Source organism: Terrapene carolina, unplaced genomic scaffold (genome assembly GCF_002925995.2).
Source record: "Terrapene carolina triunguis isolate 2854851 unplaced genomic scaffold, T_m_triunguis-2.0 Scaffold147, whole genome shotgun sequence".
Taxonomy (NCBI): Eukaryota; Metazoa; Chordata; order Testudines; family Emydidae; genus Terrapene; species Terrapene triunguis.
The window spans coordinates 5830672-5851254 of record NW_020664498.1 but is presented as its reverse complement, the minus strand read 5'-3'; the positions used below and the strand labels follow the sequence as shown (position 1 = coordinate 5851254).

General features: G+C 39.9%; 1 protein-coding gene across 1 annotated transcript in view; it reads left to right on the top strand.

The window, feature by feature from the left end:
• LOC112106610 (histone acetyltransferase KAT6B) overlaps positions 1-20583 on the top strand; it is a 207258-nt gene that overhangs the window by 181820 nt on the left and 4855 nt on the right. The window contains exons 12-15 of the mRNA XM_029912007.1: positions 13074-13305; positions 16892-17051; positions 17678-17944; positions 19360-19654. Coding sequence (XP_029767867.1) covers positions 13074-13305; positions 16892-17051; positions 17678-17944; positions 19360-19654 — 954 coding nt within the window. The remainder of the gene's footprint in view (positions 1-13073; positions 13306-16891; positions 17052-17677; positions 17945-19359; positions 19655-20583) is intronic.

The following is a 20583-nucleotide window of genomic DNA, read 5'->3' as shown; positions in this document are numbered from 1 at the left end:
TACTAAAATGAAGATATATCAAGTCTACAGCTTCCCCTCTCCAGGCCAGTAACCCTGTCAAAGAAGGAAATTAGGTTGGTTTGGCATGATTTGTTCATGACAAATCCTTGTTGGCCATTATTAATAACCCTGTTATCCTGTATGGGCTTATAAACTGATTGTTTAATAATTTGTTCCAACAGTTTTGATTGTTAAATATCTCATGGCACTTTCATGGGAGAAGAACTGTTAAATCTGGTGGCCTGGCCAAATGCTGTCTTATGTTCTTCCTCCCTAAAACTGGCTGTATTGCAACTGGACATGATAGTCTTGCTCTAAACTTTTAATGTTGCTGTTAACCATCTGCCATGGGCCACTCCAGAAACAGGTTATTTCTGGGCCAGATAAAAGTGATTCATATGTTTAATATATTACTATAAGTCAAATACTTTAAGCATTTGTTGGGATTAAAAAGTGTCCTACAAGTAGAAATGGTTGTTTAATATATTATCTCCTCAAAAAAATCAGTTGAAGTTCAGTTAAGGTTGCTCAAGTGCATTTACCATCAGCACAACTACAAAAACAAACAGGAAACCACTAGTGAAGCCCTCTCCCAACCCATGCAACCTACAAACTGTGATTTCACCTTTTCTACACTTACTCATCCAATCCAGTCCTCTCGCACTCCAAAACATGCATACCTCTGCCCTCCCCCTGCACATGCAAAGTGCAGCCTTAACTGCAGTCATAAGCATTGGGGATTACACTTTTTGGATGCAGGTGTAGGGAAGAGGCATGGTTGTTTGTATTGAGTGTAAATGAGATAATATGGAGAAGGCAAAATCATGCTTGCAGGTTGTGAAAGTTGGGTGGGGTTTTAACCTATTGGTTTCCTGTTTTTTTCTGAGTGTGTTTGGTGGTAAATGCACTCAATGAACGGTAACTGTTGTTTCAGCCAAGACTCTTCTGTGGAGGAATTTAAATTCATATTTTGCTTGAAATGGCACCTTTCATCCCAAATGACCCTAAAGCAGTGGTTCTCAAATTCTTTTTTTCCACGGACCACTTGAAAATTGCTGAGGGTCTCGGCGGACCACTTAATGATCTTTCCAAATATTGTTTGTACCGTTAGCTAACTATTGTAAAGCGCTTTGGATAAAAGCGCTCTATAAAATTTTTTTTCATAATAATTAACATTTTTGTTCTACAAATACGAGCACACAACTCATATTTTAATATCACTAGTCTTACCTTTCTAATGCGATGGATGTACCCTCTCTCCCCCGCCACGGCAGCCCCCAAGCTGGGGCTGGGAAGGAGAAGGATCTGTCCCCCGCCACAGCAGCCACAGAGCTGAGGCTGGGAAGGAGGGCTGTCTCTCCCTGGCAGCCACAGCCCTGGAGCTGGGGAAAGTCGCCTCTTTCTCTGGCTGCCGCAGCCCTGCATGTCCCAAATTCCCCCCTCCCCCTCTTCTCACCCCACTGCCCCCTCCCACCTACCTCCTAATCCCCCCAAGGCCACCACCTTATCTTACATGTGCGTCTTCTCCAGGGTCCAGGCACCTAATTAGTGGAGCCATGCCTGCGCGGCTCCACTAATTAGGTGGGTGGCCCTTCATTCTCTCTCGTGTGTGGCCACCCAGGCGCGCACCTTAGAGGGAACTATTCGCGGACCACTGATGGTCCACAGACCACAATTTGAGAACCGCTGCCCTAAAGCATATATATGGATCGTAGGGGAGCCCCCAAAGGTACCCCATCATGATATCAATAAATCTTTACCTGGCCACCTAGATGTTATCTAAACCTTGCTCTCACCAGACTTCAATGTACAGCCTACCTCTGCTGCCCCCACTGCACAGCCTATGTCCTTGGCTCTTTTTGGTTATGTGAGGAATGCAGCTGGTGAGACAGCCTGGCAGTGTTGGAAAAGAGGAGTAGATGACCAAATTTAACAGTTCCATCGGCTGATCTTAGTGAAGCTCAGTTAGACCCCTAATTCAGGGCAATCTGCCCTTTTTATATTTAATTTTAAAATTTAAAAAGCGACCTGTGTCCAAGATATTATCAGAAAGTTTGGGAATGCTTAGTTTGGAGAGGTGGTGACTGTGGTGGCACAGGTTATTTCATGAGTAGGGGGTCTTACATAAAACTCCATAAAATCCTCAAAATTTCAGCATAACAAGATGCGAGCATTTGGAAGAGACCTCTTTCTCCACAAGACTGTGTCTGTATTTAACAAAGTGCAATGGATGCTGCTGCAAAGAGTGATAAGTTTAAAGTCTATTAAGAAATGAGGTATGAACCAATTCAGGTAGTCCAGTTGAAGAAAAGATGACAACCTTGTTGAAAATAACTGTTTTCCCTTGAGCACTGCAGCAAGTCTCTCAGTAGATGCCAATTTGTAAGTCTGCTGAGTCCAGAGGTATAGTATGTTCTAGGAAAACTTTCCAAAAATGTGCCTGTGTATAGTGTGCTGAATGCATCAGATGGCTAGTTAAAAATTCTGTGACTCTTAGGGAGTGGCTTAGATGGTAACACTGGTCTACAATTTTTGAGAAGTCATCTGCTTCAGAGATAAAATGTGCTATTTATTATGTATTTTGATGTGCTGAATTCAAATATGACAATTAAAACAACTGATTGGCTACTGTTTCTAAGATATTTAAGTTTTTACATTTTATGTCTATGTATATTGTGTAGATAGTAGAGTTTTAATCATAAATTGTAAACCTAGGTCTTTTCATGTGTTTATGGTTGCTTTACATGATAATATTTCACCTGTCCTTTATGTAACACTTTAAAAATCATCAAAAGGGTTATATAAATAAAATGTATTATGAAACAAAAGGCAAAAAACTATTCTGTACATAGTTTAGTCCTATTCAGTGTCTACTCGGCATCTCTTGGCTTGTCTCTTGTATTCATTAAATGGAGCATCTCTTGTCACTGTCCAGCAATAGTCTGCAAGCATTGATGGGCTCCATTTGCCCTGATAGCGTTTCTCCATTGTTGCAATGTCCTGGTGAAATCGCTCGCCATGCTCGTCGCTCACTGCGCCGCAGTTCAGTGGAAAAAAATCTAGATGAGAGTGCCAAAAATGTATCTTTAGTGACATGTTGCAACCAAGGCTTTTGTATGCCTTGAGGAGGTTTTCCACCAACAACCTGTAGTTGTCTGCCTTGTTGTTTCCGAGAAAATTTATTGCCACTAACTGGAAGGCTTTCCATGCCGTCTTTTCCTTGCCACGCAGTGCATGGTCAAATGCATCATCTCGAAGAAGTTCACGAATCTGAGGACCAACAAAGACACCTTCCTTTATCTTAGCTTCACTTAACCTTGGAAATTTTCCACGGAGGTACTTGAAAGCTGCTTGTGTTTTGTCAATGGCCTTGACAAAGTTCTTCATCAGACCCAGCTTGATGTGTAAGGGTGGTAACAAAATCTTCCTTGATTCAACAAGTGGTGGATGCTGAACACTTTTCCTCCCAGGCTCCAATGACTGTCGGGGTGGCCAGTCTTTCTTGATGTAGTGGGAATCTCTTGCACGACTATCCCATTCGCAGAGAAAACAGCAGTACTTTGTGTATCCAGTCTGCAGACCAAGCAAGAGAGCAACAACCTTCAAATCGCCACAAAGCTGCCACTGATGTTGGTCATAGTTTATGCACCTCAAAAGTTGTTTCATGTTGTCATAGGTTTCCTTCCTATGGACTGCATGACCAACTGGAATTGATGGCAAAACATTGCCATTATGCAGTAAAACAGCTTTAAGACTCGTCTTCGATGAATCAATGAACAGTCTCCACTCATCTGGATCGTGAACGATGTTGAGGGCTGCCATCACACCATCAATGTTGTTGCAGGCTACAAGATCACCTTCCATGAAGAAGAATGGGACAAGATCCTTTTGACGGTCACGGAACATGGAAACCCTAACATCACCTGCCAGGAGATTCCACTGCCGTAGTCTGGAGCCCAACAGCTCTGCCTTACTCTTGGGTAGTTCCAAATCCCTGACAAGGTCATTCAGTTCACCTTGTGTTATGAGGTGTGGTTCAGAGGAGGAGGATGGGAGAAAATGTGGGTCCTGTGACATTGATGGTTCAGGACCAGAAGTTTCATCCTCTTCCTCTTCCTCGTCTGACTCAAGTGAGAATGATTCTGGTGCATCAGGAACCGGCAGTCCTTCTCCGTGGGGTACTGGGCGTATAGCTGATGGAATGTTTGGATAATGCACAGTCCACTTTTTCTTCTTTGACACACCTTTCCCAACTGGAGGCACCATGCAGAAGTAACAATTGCTGGTATGATCTGTTGGCTCTCTCCAAATCATTGGCACTGCAAAAGGCATAGATTTCCTTTTCCTGTTCAACCACTGGTGAAGATTTGTTGCACAAGTGTTGCAGCATATGTGTGGGGCCCACCTCTTGTCCTGATCTCCAATTTTGCAGCCAAAATAAAGGTGATAGGCTTTCTTAACCATAGTGGTTATACTGCGCTTTTGTGATGCAAAAGTCACTTCACCACAAACATAGCAGAAGTTATCTGCACTGTTCACACAAGTACGAGGCATCTCTGCTCACTTTGGCTAAACAGAAATGTGTCCCTTTGCAAAATCAAACACTGACAAATAAGAGAGCACGACAGTGTATGATTTCTAGAGCTGATATAGGGCAATTTGTTCAGCAGAGTGATGTAAGCTTCGTTATGATTGCATCATCCATGACTAGGAATAACATGATGCAATTCATATCATGTATGACGCAATACCAGCTTCAGATTGCATCATTCATTGTTTTGCCTAAAAAGCAAGTACTGTCCAAACCCAGTCATAGATTTATTCATAGATCCAGTCAAAGATGTATTTTAGTCATTTCTGGTTTAAATTGAGATCCCTTCCCTTTATAACTCACTTATCCTCCGCCATTCCCAAATCAAGGGTCGTATATCCTGACCCAATAGCAAATCTTGAAAACTAGAGCCAATCAACAATTTTAAGCATCATTTTCGTTCTCAGTGACCCAGAATTAGTAAAGTTTGACTACATTTATTTCAGAAGCATTTTGGCTGTAGAGCAGTGTAATTAATCTAAAACATGCATTCTAGATTCTGGCCTCTTCCTGAAAGCAGCTTCTGTTATGCCTCTCACATACCAGCAGCATTTCAGACATGGGTTTAGGTTTTGGCCAAGTCCCTTCAGTCCACATGCCCACATTTTTTTGCCTCAGAGTGGAGTGATCAGCACTCTTGCCTAAGCCAGTAGCATTCCAGCAGCAAATTTCTGGAGTTTTGCATCCCAAATTGGACTACCCTGAAGCTTTGTCTCCAATTTGTTCCTCCCTCCCCATGACAGCAGAGCTAGCAGAAAGATGAGAGGAATCCCTCTGTGAGGAGACCTCAGGAGTTGCAGAAAGGAAGTCTGTCAGCCTACAGACTCATGCTCTGCCAGGAGAAGGCCCTTAGAGTGTGGATGAGTTGTTGGGGGAGAGGGGGCTCCACATTCCTCCCCCACAGCAGCCAAGGTTTCCCTAGAAACATCTCTTCTAGAGAAAGTCATTGCTTTTCCTTTCTTTGGGATGTAGCATGCCAGACCATTTTCACCACTCAGGGATTCCTCATGGGTAAATCCAAAAATCCACCCCCCCCCAACTCTCTTCACTCCAGTCCACAACAGAAGGGGAAAACAGCTTCAGAATTCCCTGAATGTCTGTTCTTAGTTGAATAATAGTCACCTGGCAAGGAATCAGGCATCCATCCAGACCTCCCTCCTTCCCAAGAAGAAGGTCTGGCCCTTTCAGGCATGGATTTCCTCTCTTACTCCATATTGGATGAGGAGCACACGGGCTCAAGATATCTAGGCCATCTTAGACCTCAAGAGGAACTGAACAAGTCAACAAAGAAGATGAAATTCAGGATGCAGACTCTACCTTTTGTAGACCTGGCTGGAGCCCTAGGCATAACTAACAGTTTAAACCAAAGGCTGTGAATCAGAGTTGGCCTTGCCTTGACAAAATAACAACACAGTAGGTATTAGCTAATACTACGTAAGCACATTCCTGACTGGAGAGGATGGTACAAAAACACACATCTCTTGAGTAACTACATGTACGCATTACTAAGAGATGGTACAAGAATATACCGACCCCTCGTAAGATAAGGATGGGATGACAGGATAATGGATAAGAATGTTTCGTTCAAACTAGCAGGTATAAGGATAAGGGTGGTAACTAACAACATCTGGAGTGTATTATGTAACTTGTTTGTATCCATGTATAAAAGAAGAAGTCCTAGGAGGGGCAACTTTGTACTAGCCAAGGGAACAGCATCCTGGTGTACTGATTGAGCAGGTACCTTGTCGCAGGCATACATGTATTAGTGTACCTGTAGCTCCTATGAGGCTCTATGTGCTTTGTTGACAAATAAACCTGGCTGATCGCCTTTGCCACCGAACCGAGCCTGTGGTCTTTCTTGTGAATAACATTGAGGTCTGCTGAATTAACATGCTCCACTGTCTGCTAGTGCAGCTGACATTGGCGCCCCAAGAACAGCAACACTGGCAGCAGTAACAATGCCACAGCAGCAACAGTATTCCACAGCACTGACAACATCTTTCACTGTCACTGCAGGAGACCTTCTTACTTCAGTGGATCTGGCAGAAGCTTATCTTTATATTCCAGTCATTCCCCATATAGCTCAGTTATGACTTTTCTTAGATGATTTTCCAATCAGATGCTCAAAGTCACTAGGAAGACAACTTCCATAAACCTAAAGAGCTATCTGATTCTTTCTGAGTGGATAGTCCACCTACGAGTTGGGATTGACACAAGGAGAGCCAAAGTCTTCCTGACACAGAAAAAGTTTGATAAGATCCAGACATTGGTTTCTGAAGGGTCATGGAATGATGGCATCAATCCATCTGTATCTGCAGCTTCTTGGTCTTCAGGTTACACATGCATGAGAGCTTCAGGGATTCCTTGAAGGCCTGCAGCTGTTCTTAACAAGAGATGAAAAGCAGAGTACAACATTCATCCACAGTGATCCAGTTCCTCATTTGATGGAAACAGGAGGACCATCGGGTTGTGGGCTCCTTCCTTCCTTCCTTCTCTTTCACAGCAGCTAGTTCTATCTTCTTGACATGAGATCTTTCTAAATTGCTACAACTCTTGTATCCCTTCAAGTCAGTCACCTCTATTTCCCTGTGTTTCCTCTACATAAAGACATGCTTCCTTTTTCCAAGAATTTTGAAACATCTGCATTTAGAAGACACAAATATTATTTCATCTTCCCCCCAGGACAAGGTTGTTGATCATACTCTCAATTAATTCACTGCTAACGTTAACTTTTCCATATATCAGAGGAGATCATTCTTCCCTCATTCTCTTAACACGATAGGAAAAACATGGCAAGTGCTAATGAGCAGTTAAAATTTATCTTAGTATAGCCAACCACGTCAGGAGAACAAGGAAAACATATTTATTCATTTCCTTTCACTGTAAATGCTTAAGAAACTAAATCCTCTATAGGTAGGTTGATTGGGTGCTGTATACTGAAATATCTATTCAGCGACAGATAAACTAATTCCTGAAGGGATCAGAGCCCACTGTCCATGTTCCACAACAGCCATATGGGCAGAAAGGGCATCAGCCCCCCACAGAGAAGATCCGCAAGACAGCTATCCAGTTGTGTCTCTCAGCAGTTGGACATCTTTATAAAGCCCGACTGGCTTAACTTCATTCCTCTGCAGACCTTTTGACAGGATAATGCTCATAGCAATGGTCTCCAAATAGATACTATTAATTTTTCTAGCAGGGAACTTTTTTCTGTCTGTTTTACTTCTTCCTCTGTGCAATTTTCTTCCAGACCACTTGTCACTTGATTTGTTTTTTGGGACTGATCTCCCCCGTTCCAACCCAAACTAAGAAGTTGTTTGGGCATCTTCATGATAGTCTCATCTTGAATCCATGGAGACAGCAACTGTAGTTTAATAAACCTTTGTGGTTTTTTTTAAACAATTAGTAAGACTTCATTATTTCAGTACAGATTTGAATGGTAACTGGGTAGAAAAGACGTGGCCAGGTCCTGCAGCAAGTTAGAGCTTCATTTAGAGTTTGTAGGGAGAACGGCACAAAGCAAAATATCTCAATTCCAGGAAAAAAGAACTGATTTTCCAATCAGATTAAATGGAAGTTTGCTTCAGTCTGCTGAGCTTGGTGTTTTGCTTCCCTCAGACTATACAGTCTCTGGAGGAAGCCGAATTGACCACACTTACATATATGTGAGCTCAGATTTATGACCCTGTCAGCAGAGAGACTTGGTACAATTGGCTTGATACTTCCCTAGCATGGGATATTGAAAGATGCTGTGAAAAAACTTATATTACTGTGTGAATTTGATCAGAAAATGATGGCTCAGGGTTGCCTTTTTCATACAATGTTTGTAAGCCTCTGAGTCTCTTGCTTGGCGAGTCAGGATTAATTCAAATTGAACCCTAGATCCAGACAGCCCCAAACTTTGGAGTATTCAAAATCTAGATCACTGCAATATCGGCCCATCTCTCATTAGGAGTGTAAGCATGGAGGCCAAAGAAGGGAGATTGTGTTCTTAAGTTACATAAAGGTGGCATAAATATTAAAAAGATTGCTTTTTGCAGAATTGTTCAATGTAGAATAAATTACTTACATATATAATTAATTGCTTTAAATAAGCATTCTGCAGAATCTTTCATAGATAAATTCTTATTCAGATGGATTCCAAGGGAATTAAGTATCAAACTGAGCATAGCAACAGTTCGAACGGGGACTTATTCCTGTTTGCTATAATTTCTTTAATGGGAATCCTAGGGGGCTACACTTCTCTGCTCTTAAATTTGTGGACTAGAGTTTTCCTAATTAAAAAGGATTATACAGTTCTTCCCCCCTCCCCATATATAATCTTAATCTCTTCTGTTGATGAAGTGTAGTAGTAATGAGGAGATTCATACAACAAAACTAGGAGCCTGAATGTGCATGGACAAATTGTTTCTCAAACCTGGAGACAGGGCTAGGAGTGCTAAATGTTAATATTTTTCTGGATATTAATTTTGTTGTGCATGGGTCTGATAAACTTTTTAGTTAGCACCATGCATCCCTGTGAAGAGAGCAAGGGGACTCTTTTCTTAACTAAGTTAGACCTAGTAGTACTTTTGCTTCACTTCTTATTCGTAACAAACAGTCTCCACTAATGGCTGTTTATACTTCATTTATTGTGCTTTTTCCTCCAAATGTTGCCAGCATTCCTAGTCTCAAGTCATGGGTTATATCCTTAGAAAATCTGTTAGGTCGTCATTTTGAGAATATCCATTAAGACAAGATGGAGATACCAGCACTGGGGCTGTCTTTTTAACAGGGGCGTGTTGTACTCATTTCAGATGCTTCAGGATAAATACACGAGCTACCAAGATCAATGTTTTTTATTTACCCGCAACTTAGATCAATTATTTGGCATCTGTTTGGTAAGTTTAATGTAATAGATGTAATTTAAATCACAGAACCAATTAAATTGTGTACACTGTAAGTAAGAGGAACTTATTATTTAATCTGCACTATTTACACTGTGAGTGCAAATTATTTTTACGGTAATATGATACGAGCATCCTGGTAGGCCATAGAACCATAGAAATGTAGGTCTGGAAGGGACCTTGAGTGGTCATCTAATCCATCCCCCTGTGCTCAGGCAGGACCTAGTATACCTAGACCATCCTTGGCAAGTCTAACTGGTTGTCTAACCAGTTCTTAAAAACTTACAGTGACGAGGATTCCACAACCTCCCTTATTCCAGTGCTTAACTACCCTTAGGCCTGGTCTACACTAACCCCCCAATTCGAACTAAGGTACGCAACTTCAGCTACGTGAATAACGTAGCTGAAGTCGACGTACCTTAGTTCGAACCTACCGTGGTCCAGACGCGGCAGGCAGGCTCCCCCGTCGACTCCGCGTACTCCTCGCGCCGAGCAGGATTACCGGAGTCGACGGCGAGCACTTCTCGGTTCGATTTATCACGTCCAGACAAGACGCGATAAATCGAACCCAGAAGTTCGATTGCCTGCCGCCGAACCAGCGCGTAAGTATAGACAAGCCCTTATAGTTGGAAAGTTTCCTAATATCTACTCTAAATCTCCTTTGCTGCAGATTAAGTCACTTGCTTCTTTGTTCTACTTTCAGTGGACATGGAGAACAGTTGATCACCGTCCTCTTTTATAATAGTTCTTACCATATTTGAAGACTTATCAGTCCCTCTTCTTCTCGGTCTTCTTTTCTTAGCACTAAATATATCCAGTTTTTTTAACCTTTCCTCATAGGTCAAGTTTTCTAAACTTTTTATCATTTTACTCTGTGCGTACTGCAGAATTTTAGGGGGAAAATTCACACCAGTGCTACCTCCTTGTTAGTTACACTGGAATGGGTGTAATTAACAAGCCCCTAATGTAGACAAAGTTTTATAGTAGGAGGTTCTGGGAGTATGAGTTTGTAGCAAACAGAAGGAGCCTGTGCTCCAGAGTATAAATTGGTGAAATTGTAAAGTTATTTATAGTGATCTAATAGTAATACCTCGCTTTTATGTAGTGCTTTGCATCAGTAGTTCTCAGAGTGCTTTATAAAAGAGATAATCATCCCCATTTTACAGATGGGGGGAAGTGGAGACACAGAGGTTAAGTAACTTACCCAAGGTCACCCAGCAAGCCAATGGCAGAACTGGGAATGGAAACAGAGTCTCCTGAATCCCAGTCTAGTGCTCTATTCACTAGGCTACACAACCATAATGATATGCAAAGATACTTCGGGAGAGTATACACTGAGCAGTAACACTATAATACATGGCATGATGTTAGAAAAAGCAAAACAACATAAAAGATTGTGTCTGAGTGTCTTTGCAAGTTATGGCATTAGCTGATGATTTCAAATAACTTGATAATTTAACCAGCTTCAATCTCTGCATTATGGGACACTTCATATCCTTGTACAAACCCAGATGCTCCTTCTGCCTGTATCTAAAACCATCCCACCATTTCTTGAACTGAAAGTTCACACTCTGTCTCATTAGCAGTGACATCTAGTATACATTAAATACAAAGTTTGTCTTACTTTACAGCATAAGTAAGCTGGTTTAGAATTCTTATCAGTTAAAACTAAAATTTTCCCCAAAATTGTACACAATGTACGGGTGTAAAGAGGGGCTGTGGTATAGCAAAGTCTGAAGCAAGATATTTATTCTTGGCCTTCAGCCTACCCAGTACACAATGACCAAATACCATCAGTCTTAGAACATGAAGACCAGTGTCTTCTGTATGCACAGTGACTTAGCTTGTTAGAAAATGTATCTGAGTCAACAGACATTGTAAGGCACTACCGTATATAATGGGTATATTGTTATAGGCTACCTCACTGCAGTAAGCTTAAGTAGCACTATATAAGATGGCAGTTGTGCGGCAAATAGAACAGGTTGTACTGGCCCAGGTGTCTTCATGGTTTCCATAGGTTTAAGCAGACTTTACATTTCCTGTGGGGCAACTTTCCTCCTAATGAACTAGAAGGCTTTATTAGTCATAAATCCTTTTACTAACAGACTAGTAGATATCTGAATAATATTTAACTGCACCCACGATGTTACTAATCATCTTGTGTGTAATGGCATGTCTGCCTTTCTGTATTATGGACATTTTGTGGTCCAGAGGCGAGAGAGTTATCAGAGTAGATACACTTTCCAATTGTCAGCCCTGATGGGGCCCACAACAGAAAAAAAATAAAGACCATTGTTTCACACTATAAAATATTGATTTGGAGAATATAAAGTATGCAGAAAAGCGAGGAAATAAGTCCATAAGAACGACTGTCTTTCACTAACCAAAATGTTAACCACCTGGCTTTAATTTATAGTGAAAAATATTGATTTAAAATGGGGGGGGGAGAATCAGAAATGTAATGGGGAATATGCTGATTTTGTCTTGGTATACGCAAAGTTGGTTATGGTAAAGGCGCATTTGCAGTGAGCTTTGAGATTTAAAGAAATGAAATTCTGACTCGTTTTTGAAGTTTAATGCATCAAGCCATTTTAGAAAGTTATTTGTAAGAGAGAAAACTAGCGGTGCTGGTGGGCTCTAGTTTGACACTTTTTGAGCAATGTAATTTCATAAATATGGGCACCTGCTGTTTAAGGTCTGCATTTGAATAGTGTTCATAAAGGTGAAGCTAAAGGAGTATTTAATCAGGGAAAGGTGGACATCATTAGTTTATGCCATTTCTTCTCCGTAAATAGATTTTAATTACAATAACAGCTTCCAGATTTTTTTTTCACTATCTTTAAGCAGGTTTGCTCTGTTTTATAATTTAAAGCTTCTTGAAATTGAGGCGGGCTAAAGGACTAGCCTAGATTATCCCATTGAGACCTACATGGTATATATCGAGGAAGACATTTTTGAACAGGATTATTGTATTATACTGCAAAATAGGGAATTACTGTGGAAGACCTAAAACTTGAGCTAGCTGAATGTTCTTATAGCTGACTTAAAGGAGATGGCATTTTAAAAAATATTTCTCACAAGTTCAGGTTAACCCACAAGTTATATTGTACATTGTTTATTGCATTTTAGTCAAGGTGACTCTTTGATAATACACAGCTGCCAATAGGAAAAGTGAATTGACTGTTACTCCCTGTGATGGTGCCATGTAAGAACTTCCATGTTATCTCCTGATTTCCAGTATTGGCAAGAAACCGTCTAAATGACAGTGTGTTTGTTCAAGTTATTGACCTGAAAAATTATTTTTTTCCATTATTAAAACATTTTGGATGCAGGTTTGAAATGCTGATACCACACAAATGAATCTGACGTTTGCTATAAGGAATTCAGAAAAATAAGGCCCACAAAACCTTCTTAGATACTACTGGAACAGGGAAAGACAGCCTTTTCTGCCTTTTTTTCAGCTGAATCTTTCTCTTGTTTTCATAGCATGTGGTCGCATTGACATGTCTGTTATATATAGTCTCTCTAATAGGACATGTCCTAAATTCTCAAGGTGAGTTGGTTCAATAAAATGTTCTTTCTCTTCCCTCTGTTAGGTTATTTACTTTCTAGAAGAGAGGGACAAGCAGGGTCCCCTGAAAAGCCGCTGTCTGATCTGGGTCGTCTCTCATACTTAGCCTACTGGAAAAGCGTCATATTAGAATACCTTTATTGCCACCATGAAAAACATATCAGCATCAAGGGAATGAGCCGAGCCACTGGAATGTGTCCACATGATATTGCTACAACCCTGCAGCAGCACAGCATGATAGACAGGAGGGAAGACAGGTCAGTAAAGCATATGCTATTTGGAGAGTACTTATGAAGACAAAAATATTCATTGTAGCAATACTCATTGAGAGTACACCTTTTATCATAGGAAAAAACTAGTGTACTTTGCATAGACTTTTATGAAGGCTTAATGGTGATAGTCACTGCCTTAGAAGGGACTGCCAACTTGAAAATCTAGCCAACACCTGTTTTGAAATTGAAGGTAGTTTCAGATAGCATACCCACGCCAGAGTCCCCTCACTAATTTTCATTGTTTTACAATCATGTTTTCCTCGTCCCTCCCTCCCCGCCCACCAAAAAAAAAAAAAGATTTTCTCCTCTTATTACTGTGTGAAAGACGCACAAACAAGGGAACCTAACTGACAATATACAAGTTCAGGCAGATGCACAGAGAAAGCAAAACAGTAGAATATTTTTCTTTATTTGCTTTCATTTATAGAAATTTTTAATAGCGCTTGTAACATTAGTAGATTTTTAAAGTTGACAGGGTCCTTTTTTACATGTCTCTTTTTATTAATATACTTTATTGAAAAAATTTAGATTTAGCATTTAGGGTGGAATTATCAAAAGGCCTAACTGATTTAAGACACAGGTCTTATTAATTTTCAGTGGAATCTGTGCTTCCATGTCTCATGAGCCTGGTCTCCATTTTAGATCGACTTAACTGCATCACTCAGGGATGTAAAAAATCCAGAGCCTTGAGTGACATAACTATGCTGACCTGACCCCCCCCCCCCCCCCCCCCCCCCGGCGTAGACGCAGCTAGGTCAATGAAAGAATGCTTCTGTTAACTTAGCTACAGTCGTTTGGAGAAGTGGTGTTCCTACACAGATAGAAAAAACCTTTCCATTGATGTAGGCTGTATCCACACTATGGGGTTGTGCCAGCATAGCTGTGACACTAGAGCCACGCCGGTATAGGCCTTATAGCGTAAGTAAGCCCTTAAACACTTTTGAAAATTTCATCTTCAGAAACGAAAAGTCTGCAAAATTAGTTGGTGAAGGGACAGTGATTGCTGGGAAAATGTATCATACAAAGCAAGGAAGAAGGCAGTAACTGTGGACTCGATAACACATGTACATTTTGCTGTAGGCAGTATTACCAACCTCAGGCATTAAAAATAAAATCATGAGTCCATCACCAAAATATGAGATTAACTTAAAAATAAGTTTTGGTTTTTTTTAAAAAAAATAAATATTTTTGAGGTTCTTTTTCTTTGCCTTCTGGTTTCTGAGCTGTTAGAGTGCACTCACTTTACAAGCTATTCTCTGCAACTATGATGGCTAGACATTTGATTCTCATGATTCCAGGAGCTGGAGCTTTAAAAATGATCCTAAAATTACAAGACTTGCAATAAAATCACAAAAGTCGGCAGCGCTACATAGGAATTAAGCAGGTGTTCTCCTCCATAGGAGGAGAGCCAATGGTAATATCCTTCATTTTAGCTATTCTCGATCTCTGCCCTTGATTTTGCCAATCTTGATAGGGCGTAATTTAGGATTATAATGTTCTACTTTGCAATGTCAGACACAGCATGTAAGTGCTTTGGAGAGAAGGTTTGTTAAAGGAAGTTAAGAGTTTGCTTGTGCTCGGGAAGGGAACCACGACAGTTCCCAAATATTCTGATGGTTTATATTTTGTCTTGAGAAATATTGTTTTGTATTTTAGGTCACACAATCTCCAACAGTCATGCAGCAAATTAAAATATAACTTACATGAGAACAAACCATGAGATAAAATTCCTTGATTGGGTGGAATGAGTAGGTTAAGGAGGGAGAGTCTCCATGTATATGGTGATGAGTTGGGAGGATCCTTAAGTGTATATTTTTCCATGTTTGGTTTTTGCTGTGGTGCTAAAAATAATGGTATATGCCTCTAGTTTATAAACAGATGCTTCTCGATAAACAGAAATAATCTCACCAATGCCCGATCCTGCAAACACTTCAGCACATGAGTAACTTCAAGCATGTGAATAGTTATGTACTCAGGTGCATTAAATTACTCACATGTGTATGTGTTTGCAGGATCAGTGTGTTGTGTTTTCTGTGTCAGGTTCCAGACTTTTGATTTTGAAACCATAGTTTTGTTGTCTGCACAGCACTGTGCCGTCCTTCCAGAATCCCCTGCACAATGAAAGCAGCATCCATGGGCGACAGTCACAATCAGAGCCCCATTGCACCTGGCACAAACAAATATGAAAGCATGAAGCCAAATTCTCTGCTGGTATATGTGTGATGCAGCTCTGTTGCCTTCACCGGACCTGTGCAGAGAATTTGGCCCACGGTCCCTGCCCCAAACAGCATCCAGATTTTACAAAGCAACCCACAAAGGGTGGGAGAAAGGGATTAAGTCAGATACACGTGGTTTTTATATACATCTACCCATTCAATTTCCCCCCTTCTCCAAATAACTATATATAACTAGATAGATATGAAAAAATACAAGGTGCCAACTGTACCCATCTGCCCTTCAGTTCATTAAGTTTCTTACAGGTATCATGATAGAAGTGGTTCCCAAGGAAAACCAAAGGATTACTTTGCTCTTTAAGTTATCTTAGAAAAGAGAGGATATGGGGAATATGACAGAGTTCTATAAATCATGGCTGATATGGGGAAAGTGAACAGGGAAGTGTTATTTACTCCTTCACATAATACAAGAACTAGGGGTCACACAGTGAAATTAAGAGGCAGCAGGTTTAAAACAAACATCAGGAAGTACTTCTTTCACATAACGCACAGTCAGCCTATGGAACTCATTGCCATGGGTTGTGGTGAAGGCCAAAAGTAAAACTAAGTTCAGAAAAGAATTAGGTAAGATCATGGAAGATAGATCCATCAATGGCTGTTAGCCAGGATGGTCAGGGATGCAACCCCATACTCGTGGTGTCCCTAAACCGCCAAGTGCCAGACGCTGGGGCTAGATGATTGGAGATGGATCACTTGAAATTTCTCTGCTCTGTTCATTCACTCTGAAGCATCTGGCATTGGCCACTGTTGGAAGCCAGGGTACTGGGCTAGATGGATCATTGGTCTGACCCAGTAGGACCATTCTTATGTATTGTTTCTTCTATTAGAATGCCTGTATTTGTAATTTGCTTTCCTGCCCAATCAGATCCTTTTTACAGGACTGATACTCTAGTCACTAACTTTCCCAGTTTTAAGCACCATGGTCCCATGTATATTCTGCTTTGTTCTAATATGTTCTGTATCACAACTGGAGAGAGTTATGGCAGGGATGGGCAAGGTGGCCCTGGGGTCCGTGCTCAGACATCTTCCACATGTTTGTAAACATCTACAGGAGCATTCTCTTTTCTCTCCTTTTCCCTATTTAATCCTGTTAATATCCATCTTTTATCTTCTAAATTATTATACTCATTTTTGTTCTGATAAAAAACACCAACATGAGTGATACTTCTCCTGCATGCATGTAAGATATAATAATGTGTATCTAGCGGTCTCCATCTCCCGCTCTATTTTTACCCAGACCTCTATTTTCCAAAGCAGTTATGCGAGATTTAAGATGTGAGATTGTTTTGTTTTATCTTGATGTTTTTCTAACATCAAAAATCCTTTTTGAATTCTAGATTTGTAATAATTAGAAGGGAAAAACTGATCTCAAGCCACATGGAGAAACTAAAAGCGAATCCACGCGTCAATGAAGTAGACCCTGAAAGTTTGAGATGGACTCCACTGCTTGTTTCTAATGCTGCGGTTTCTGAAGAAGAGAGGGAAGCTGAAAAAGAGGTAACAGCAGACATTGTCTGTCTGAATTCCTTTCCTTTGGATTTCTTCTCCAGTCTTTATCATTAAGTAGTAGGCTGTCTTAAATATAGCATTGTTTAACATTGTCAGATCTTAGTTATGGGGGAAACTGCTTGTGTGAAACACTTCAGCACTAATCAGTTATAACTCAGGGTTTTTGGAGATTGTACAGTAAGTTTTGGAAAATGAATATGAAAACTTAAACTCTGTTTCGCTTGTTATGAAGTTGTATTTACTGCTCCTGAAGTAGTCTAGGAGCATGGAATCAGATCAGATTTGGTGCAGAGCTCAAAGGCCGCAGTGTCAATTGATTCTTTGTGTTTATGAACTTGCTCAAAGTGATCCATGTCAGTGGGCATGTAATGTAGTGCTAAAGGACTTAAATCAATTCGCTGCATCATTAATAGTGCTAAATATCCCATGAAATGCAATCTTCTTTGGTTTGTTATCCTAACTGTTGTAAAGTAGCTACTAGATGATTCAGCTGAAATGTTGTTGCTTGGTTAGGCAGCAGTGCTAATCAGGATTGACTTATTGTAACTCTTTAGCTGAACTTGATATGGCTAATACCGTTTCAGTGACCCATTATTTTAACCCCAACCCTTCAGGCTGAGCGTCTGATGGAACAGGCTAGCTGCTGGGAAAAGGAAGAGCAAGAAATATTCTCCACAAGAACTAATAGTAGGCAATCACCTGCAAAAGTACAATCTAAAAATAAATACTTGCGATCTCCAGAGAGTATGGCAGTGGTTGGAGAGCGAGGGCAATCCACGGAGCAATCTAAAGAAAGCAGTGAGGATGATGAGGGGGATGGGAATCATCAAAGTTCACCTCCACGGCTGACCAAACCACAATCACTGGCCATAAAAAGAAAGGTATGTTACTTTTAGCACTTTCAGTTAAAGTTGTTCAGTGTCCATTACAATCAAACCATGTTTGTCAAAAAGATGTAAAAAAAAAAAAGGCAGGGTTTTTTTCTGTTTACGAGCTTTCCTTAGACTGTTCATTTTTTTATCTAAATTGTTAGCACACTGAGCCCTTTCTAGTTCATAGTTGTTTCCTCGGAAGTTTTGTTTTCCTTTTGACTTTTTTGTATTGTTATGAAAAAATGGATGGCACTAAACATCAGAATTAGAATTTATTTTTAAACTAATGACTGCCCTCTGCTGTTTAGGGTTGGTACTGATTAAACATTTTAATTGGTTCTTCCATACCCTCACTTGGGGTTTTTTTGTCCTTTTGGGATGGAGTCAAATCCATTATTTGTTTTCTCCTGTTACAAGATTAGCAGGATAAGAAGGTCTTTTGCAAGATATGTTAATAAAGCAAATGCATTTTTTAAGAAAAATTTGTTTCTTGAAATATTACATTTCTATTTTCTTATACAGAGCCTTCTTATTCCAAGAACTAAACCCTCTAAATTCTGCTTAAACTTGAGTATTGAATTTTTTTTGCTGAAAATTATGTAATCACATTGAATGTTTAGTAACTTAATTTAAGAACCCATAAATGTTAAGGTACTTGGCTTAATGCATGTATTTACATTGCTTTGGTAAGAATTTACAGATGAGTGTCCCATTGTGTATATTTTGGGTTAGAGAATTTTAAAGTAAATGTGAATCTTTGAGAAATGAATAGGTAACAGTGGAAATAAATCTCATTGAAATTTTAGTTGAACCTGTTCAAACCCTTCTTTTCTACAGCTGCTAAACTGTAACGTTCTTTAATATATTGCTATTATTTACATCAAGTTTGAGACTTGGACTGTTTGTCTTGGCACTGTGCTGTTTATCATTTTCTGCTTGTTTGTTTATAAGCAGCTTCATAATTTTAAGGAACCTGAAATCTAAAAGCGTAAGATGTACATTTGAGTCTTGCAAATGTTTTTAGTGGAATTATGAGATACTAAGTATACAACCAGGTATTTGTAAGCATAAATATTTTATATATTACTATTGTGAATTTTTAGTTATTTAACCAGAGTAAAGGCTGGAAGCCAATCATAAACTGTAGATCTTAATTTTCACCTTCATAGAACAAAGACTGCAGTGTGCATTCTGTCTCAGATGGTACACACTCATTGCTTAACTGTATGGGTTTAGTATATAGCAGTAAAAAATCGAATCTCGATTTAAAAGTGTAACATAAGCTAACTTCTAAATTGATAAATAGATTAGACCATCATAAACGCATTTCACAAAAATTAACTTGTTCTCTATGTACCAAGTCAGCTAACTCCTCCTGGACTCTAACAGTTCATTGTTACATTTTTTGGAATTATTTTTTTTAGAGACCTTTCATCTTGAAAAAGAAAAGGGGTCGTAAACGCAGAAGGGTTAATAGTAGTGTCACAACAGAGACAATTTCTGAAACCACAGAGGTGTTGAATGAGCCCTTTGATCACTCGGATGAAGAGCGGCCCATGCCACAGCTGGAACCTACTTGTGAGATAGATGGGGAAGATGATGACTTAAAGCCTGTGATCAGAAAAGTATTCCAGTATCAACCTGGTAGGCAGAACCAGGTGGAAGAGGAGGACAAAGAGGAGAAAGACAATCATTATAAAAATGATGTTCAGTGTGGAAGTAAGTTGAACATTATTTTTAAACTATGTTAAAGTTAACTTGTCACTTGGGATTCAAAGGCAACACTTGCTTTTGTAGTTAACTAGTCGGTTTGTGACCAGCTTTTCAGAGCTGTTGAAATTTTTACATTTCACGATCAAAATAACATGCATTTTTACTAATGCTCCGTCCCTCTGAGATATGCTTTATGCTATTAGTCCCACTTTATCTGCTTGCTTTGTGTAATAGCTTTAGGCATGTTGCTCTTTTTTCAGTATTTTTAGTGTTTAATTTTTCTGCGCTCTCTCTGTCCTGTTACAGCTTCTTCAGTATATTAACCCCAGTTCATTATTCCTGTTCAGGAGAAAATTAGCAGGTTTTGTTTCAGTTTGGGATATTCATGTATTTACCATTTGGGAAAGAACAAAAATGTAATCTTGTATATCTACAACAGGCCTCCTCATACTTTTCCAGGAAAAACCAGGGGATTTCTTTCTCTTTAGTTTGTTTCATGAAACCTTTATCTACAAAAAGCAGGAGGTAGTTGATACGGAAGACTTTTTTTTTTGCACTCAGTATTGACAGCAATTTAGTTATGAGAACTACTGAAATTTGCATAGTTCTCCAGGAACTATGTCCTCTTCACTTTAGTTTGGCAGTTCTGCAATGCTATATTAATAAACTCTGAGACCTCACATTCTTCCACCATGAGCATCCAGAGACTTCCCTTTCCATCTTTCAAAATAGCCTGGGTCTGTTTAAGCCCTGGCACAACTGCCAAGTCCCGGATTCTTCTGTTGATTTGTAGGGAGATGTTTGGTTCTAGGATCCCGGGTCTTCCCTAAAAAGTGCACAACAATTTATGTAATGCACATTTTAACAGCTGCTCACCAAGTTAGATTTCAAGGATATTGCCCAGCTGGAAAGCTAAAGGATGTAAAGTGTATTCA